Source organism: Pinus tabuliformis, chromosome X (genome assembly GCF_031772625.1).
Source record: "Pinus tabuliformis cultivar Carrire ecotype Pingquan chromosome X, CPIR1, whole genome shotgun sequence".
Lineage (NCBI taxonomy): Eukaryota > Viridiplantae > Streptophyta > Pinopsida > Pinales > Pinaceae > Pinus > Pinus tabuliformis.
In genome coordinates, this window is record NC_142308.1 from 437,060,136 (window position 1) to 437,066,418 (window position 6,283).

A 6,283-nucleotide genomic window follows, 5' to 3' on the forward strand; every position below is an offset into this window, starting at 1 on the left:
GAAGGGTATCTTTGTGGGCTATAATGAGACCTCAAAAGCCTTTCGGATTTACATTCCTGCACAGAGGAGAGTTGTTGTCAGACGGGATGTGAAGTTCGAGGAGGACAGGGCCTTTAGGAGGTCACGGGAGTTAGAGTATCTGGATTAGCCAGACCCTCAGCAGCAGTTGAGTCAGTCGCAGGGATCCAGTGGGCAGGGATCAGGAGGATCCGGAGGTACATCTATGAGGATGTTAGGTCTATCAGTGAGCAGTGGCTCGTCGAGCCAGAGGGGTGGTGCTCCGGGCAGCATGCAGAGCAGTTCACAGAGCAGTTCACTAGGGAGTCCACTGATGGACAGTTCACACGGTACCTCAGCTTCTACAGGTTCAGGTGCAGGCAGGAGGACAACAGATAGACAGTCAGGGAGGAGGAGGAGGAGTTTCATTCTCCTATGGGAGAAGCATGCTAAGGGAAGAGAAAGCCCAAGTGGCTTCAGGACACCTTGAGAGATACCACATCTGTTGCTGAGCCGAAGAGGCCGGTCAGAGAGAGTAGACCACCAGAGAGGTTTTGTAGCTATATGGCGATGGTTACCAACATCCTTGACTCTGAGCCTTCTAGCTATGAGGAGGCAGCTAGCCAGCAGGTCTGGAGAGAGGCCATGCAGGAGGAGTATTCTTCTATCATGAAGAATGATGTTTGGGAGGTGGTGCCGAGGCCTAAAGGCAAATCTGTGGTTACTTCCAGATGGCTTTACAAGGTAAAGCATGCTGCAGATGGCAGCATTGAGAAATTCAAAGCAAGGTTTGTGGCTAGAGGGTTCTCCCAGGTAGAGGGAGTTGATTATGAGGAGACCTTCGCTCCCGTGGCTCGATATACTTCGATCCGCTCCATTATATCGATAGCAGTAGAGATGGGTTGGAAGATCCACCAGATGGATGTGAAGACCGCATTTTTCAATGGCTTCATACAGGAGGAGGTGTACATTGAGCAGCCATAGGGCTTTGAGGTGCATGGGAAGGAGTCCCATGTGTGCAGACTGAAGAAGGCCCTTTATGGCCTGAAGCAAGCTCCCAGAGCTTGGTACTCCAAGATAGATACATATTTGCAGGGGATGGGTTTCACAAAGAGTGAGGCAGATCTGAACCTTTACTTTATTGTGATTAGTGAGGAGCCTCTCATTCTGGTGTTGTATGTGGATGACTTGGTCATTACAGGTGCAGAGAGACTCATAGAGCACTGCAAGCGAGATCTTGCGACGGAGTTTGAGATGAAGGACATCGGCTTGATGCATTACTTTTTGGGCTTGGAGGTGTGGCAGGAGGAGGGGCATTTCTTCCTGGGGCAGGGGAAGTATATTGTGGACATCCTTAGCAGATTTCACATGGAGGATTGTAGACCCATGTCGACACCGATGATCACCAACTGGAAGAACCTTCATGCTTCGGATTCCGAGTTGGTGGATCCCACATTGTACAGGCAGCTGATTGGTTCCTTGATGTATTTGGTCAACACTAGACCAGATATTTATTTTGCAGTCAACACGATGAGTCAGTTTATGTGTGAGCCTAGGAAGGTTCATTGGGTGGCTGCAAAACACATTTTGCGGTACTTGCAGGGGACAGTGGATTATGGTCTGGACTACAGGCAGGGAGATGGAGTGAGATAGCAGGATACACTAATTCTGATTGGGCAGGTTGTGCTTCTGATAGGAAGAGCACTTCAGGGTGCTGTTTTGGGTTGGGTTCAGCAGTAGTGTCATGGTTCAGCCGGAAGCAGCAGTCAGTAGCACTGAGTTCAACGGAAGCAGAGTATATGGCAGCCAGTCTAGCTAGTTGTGAGGCTATCTGGCTTCGCAAGATGTTGTTTGGCTTATTTGGTCAGCCGTTGAGACCTTCAGTGATTTACTGTGATAATCAGAGTTGCATTAAACTCACGGAGAATCCAGTATTTCATGACAGGTCAAAGCATATCGGGATCAAATATCATTTCATCAGAGACTATGTTCAGAAGGGAGCTGTGAAGCTTGAGTATATTTCCACTGATGAGCAGGTTGCAGATCTTCTTACCAAAGCCTTACCACGGGGCAAGCATGTCTACTTCAGAGACAAGATAGGTGTGGTGAGGAACACCTTCCTCGGTAAGAGGGAGTGTTGAAATTTGGTACCGGAGGATAGATGGTTCTTTAAGGCTTTGATCTTTGGCCTAGGGAAAAGTGTCCAAAAGAATTTAATTTTTTTCCTAAAGTAACTTTATAGTTTTTATAAAGTTAAATCTAATTTAAAAGTGACTTTAAGTGATAAAGTTATTAAGTTTAATTTTAAAGTGACTTTTATAAAATCAATGAAAAATTAGAAAGGAAAAGTGACTTTGGAAATAAATGACTAAGTGGGTCTTTATTAAAGTGGGGTGAATTAAAAAATAAAAAGTGAGATTTAAATAAGCATTTAATCTCAGCCTTAGATCTCAATCTATTTCAACCATTGGATTTAGGGATCACCCAAAAGTCACTTGGGGTTACATTAAAGGAGGAAAATGAGGAAAAGGTCATTCATTCTTTCATGAGCAGATTGGGAGAAGGAGAGCAAGAGAAATTTCTGAGCAGGGAGGAGAAGACAACAGCTTGGCACACATTCCAAGGCAGCAGTTGAGCAGATTTGTACAGCTGATTCAGCACACAGTGAAAGGCAGATTTTGGCACGATTTTTGAGGAGTGGTTTGCACAAAAATCAAGTAGTTTGCTGATTTTTCTGCATGCAAAACGAGGGCTGTACAACACATTTATTGCAGTCCGTACAACGCATTTAATGTTGGCAGTACAGCAGCATTTAATGCTAAAAGTGGGCACGAAAATCGAGGAGGCCGTACAACATTTATTGCTGTCCTGTTTGCTGTAATTTCTAGTTTTCTGTGAGGCATGGGAAAAGAGATAAGTTGTAAATTTGCTTGTTGAATATTTCTCACTGTGAAAAAGACATTTTCAGAAATAAAGAAGAGCTCTCGAACTAGTTTTCCCCAAGAGTTGTACGGGGTTTTTCCAGGGTCAAGTTGACCAAAAATCTCAGTGTTTAAATGTGTTTTAATGGCTGTTTATTACTGCTGATTTTTATTTCTGCAATTTCCAGCATTCTGTAAAATTTCCAGAATTTGTGTTTTCAGCAATATTTATTTTTTCAGCTTGTTAAATGTATGGTTATGGGAAAAAGCATTTAACTACATGGGAGAAATAAGGTGAAACTGAAAACCGGGGTGGGAAAACAGAAATTTCTACAATGCTGAAGTATTCTTGGCCTTCTGCCACTAGCCCTTAGGCCTCCTCGACGTTCCTGAGATTAGCCGTGAGGCCTTTTAGCGTTCTGCAACCAAACTGAGGCTTTTTCGGCCTCATGTAACAGAACTTCATCCCTTTTCATTCTTGACCAGTAGACAACAATTTTTTTTTCTTCAGATGGTCTCTTAAGGAGGGCTAATGCAAGCCCTAGCTTTAAGTTTTCTTGACTTCAAGGCTGCTCTTTCACTATAGCTCTGATGCCATGTTGATTTTTACATGATTTCCTTAACTGATAATTACTTCCAATGATTCTTAAACCAGTTCGTCATATACCATATTCATCATTAAGTAATTATACAAGAAAATCATCAACAGTAAAACAATAATGACAATAGAGACAGCCAAATACAAGAGACACAAAATTTATCTTTGGAAAACCCCAAACCAGGAGAAAAACCAGCAACCTTTTCTTAGAGAAATTTGTCCATTCAACAAGGAATACAATCTGAATTTTCAAATCAAATAAAATCAAACTGACCAGTAACCAACCCAAGTCAAACCTGGTCAAACAGCCCTCAATTAGCCTCACGAATGTGGACTGCTGTGCTTCAGAAATTTTGGGCTTCCTTAGAGAATTAGGTCTGCCTCAGATTTTATTCTTGATTCTTCCCCGTAGTCGTCTTTTTTATTATTAGCCTCAGATTTGTCCTTAATTAGTTCTGAAATTCTGCCTCAGATAATCCAAATTTTTGGCCTCAGAAATGATCTGAATTCTTGCTCAAATGGAGAGGACAAATGCCAATAAATAGTGGTTGAATGTGCCGAATTGGTGTGTCCCTTCACTGGAGCCGACTTGAAGCTGACCTTACATTTTGGAGGGAAAATTCATGATTTTAAAATTCAATTTTTCTTCTTATAAGCCGACTAGGAATCCACATATATATTTATCATTTCTTGATTAATTGGAGGGCTAAAACTTGATTATGAAGACTCACCATAGCTACAAAATTCAACGCTATGTATCTGGAAAGATTTAAGTGAATACACATTGATAGATGTGTATATGCAAAATGTAATTTTTTGTTTTAATTTTTTACGAAATGAAATTACAGTTTTTTTCCTAAGGAAAAACTTGATGATTCTTCTATTTCTTGTTCCTGTTGCAGGAGCTAATGCCGTCGTGTAGTCCAGCATCAAGGAAGATCTTCTTTGTACATAAAGGTATGAAAGAGTATGAAAAGATAAAAGCAAGGAAAGACACCTTTTTGGAGTTCAGGAAACATTTTGCGTCCCTCCACGAAAGACGAGAGGATGAAGACAAGTGCTTCATGAATTCACTTGCCTCAAATTAATAGTTATACAGAGATCATAAAAATAGTTCCGGGGATGTAGCCTTATGTCTTGATTAATTGTTTACTGCAATGGCATCATTAACTTTCGAGAGTATATGGAGAAGTCGTGCCTAGACAGTGGAAATCAAATAGGTGCTAAGGCCAGATGAAAGATGTCACTCCTGGCTCATTGGCCTTGATGATAGATGAGTTGGCCATCTAAAAGGAACATTTTGTATCAAAACTGCATGAAGAAAGTAAGAGGCTGCTGCTTTCTCATTCGACGTATGTAAATTAAGGTTTGGACAGGCTGGGCGTGATACTGAGATCATTTTTCCTACAGTGATGTTTTTCTCCTTTTAGGAATTATACCCACGCTTTTTGCTCTAAAGGATACCGAGTAACACTTTTCTTGCAGTGCTGGTCTCCTCCGTCACAGGTAGTTCATCCCAGCTTTTGCAGTTCTGTTATTTTCTGGTGGCATTTTGGAATAACCCTTGGCTAACTTGTGTCTGGTTGTTGTCTTCTGGGGTACTTTTGCATGGAGGGAAAGAAGCTAGCACACTGTAGTTTTTTTGTTGGGTGATTATTTGCATAAAGCCTAAACGTGTCATTAGATATTACAGGTTTGTAAAAATGAACCCTTGGATGGACAGAATATTGATCTTTTGATTTTAAGTTTTCCATTTAGTTAGTTTTTATAAATAGAATTTACTAACTCATTCGGAGAGGAGTCATACACATTAACTCTTGGACGTAAACAGTCAGAGTAGTATTTTGAAATGGCATCTATTTTTGTGAGAAATGCTGTTACAGTTGTTTTCCTATAAGCGGTCACACTATGAGAAGCGTTGAAATCAGCTTTGGGGTGCTCTTGAAATAAGATATTGGGTGCGTTTAAATAGTGTTATGAGTTGTATGAAAACGAGTTAGTTTGAGTAGCATAGATAGATGCCATTAAGCTCTTGATCTTGATTAATGTGGTGATGTGATGGTCATAGATAATCAAAATATGGCAAAGGTAATAAAATTAACTAGGGTAACCGCTTAAAATGGAGTCAATTGGTCAATTGGTTTCAGGGCAGTAAGTTCTAGCTTTGGATGTCAAGAGCGTCTTGCATGAAGAAATTTTCGATTACTATGTACAAATCCAAAAAGTGGTAGGACCACATTGTTTCTATGATTTCATTGCTCACATAGAGGCGAGCTGTTGATGGTAGAAAATGATATGGTATACGATGGAGCCTGATTCCTCTAAACTATGCCCCTTGATTCAGCTGAGTAAGAAGTACCCGCACACTTGTGATTCCTCTAATCAATCATTTCAGGAGATACCATGAAAAATTGGTAAGAAGCTTCCGGCCAGTCAATTAGATTAGAATAGATCATCACCTCGTAGTTCCTCTAATTAGTTGCAGGTGATACCGTAGCCAAGGCAGAGAATGTAGAATGCCAAACACCAAATCGTTTTTTATCAAAGAAGGGTTGCTGTAAATTCTGCAATAAATAAGAGTGTTTGTGACACGTTTATAGTGTCAATAGAGGAGTCATGCTAAAGTTGTTCACCCTTTACATCAGTTGGTTTGTGTCTCAAAGTTTAAATCAAGTCTCAAGTTCAAACATTATATGAAATGAAATGATATTTTAAGGTCCACGAGACTAAAAATAGTCTATGAGACCATTAGTTCCCTGTTTTTCGC

General features: G+C 40.8%; 1 protein-coding gene across 1 annotated transcript in view; it reads left to right on the forward strand.

The window, feature by feature from the left end:
- LOC149140443 (uncharacterized) overlaps positions 1-5,443 on the forward strand; it is a 170,451-nt gene extending 165,008 nt beyond the window's left edge. The window contains exon 6 of the mRNA XM_089446633.1: positions 4,419-5,443. Coding sequence (XP_089302759.1) covers positions 4,419-4,604 — 186 coding nt within the window. The 3' untranslated portion in view covers positions 4,605-5,443. The remainder of the gene's footprint in view (positions 1-4,418) is intronic.
- Positions 5,444-6,283: the final 840 nt, after the last annotated feature.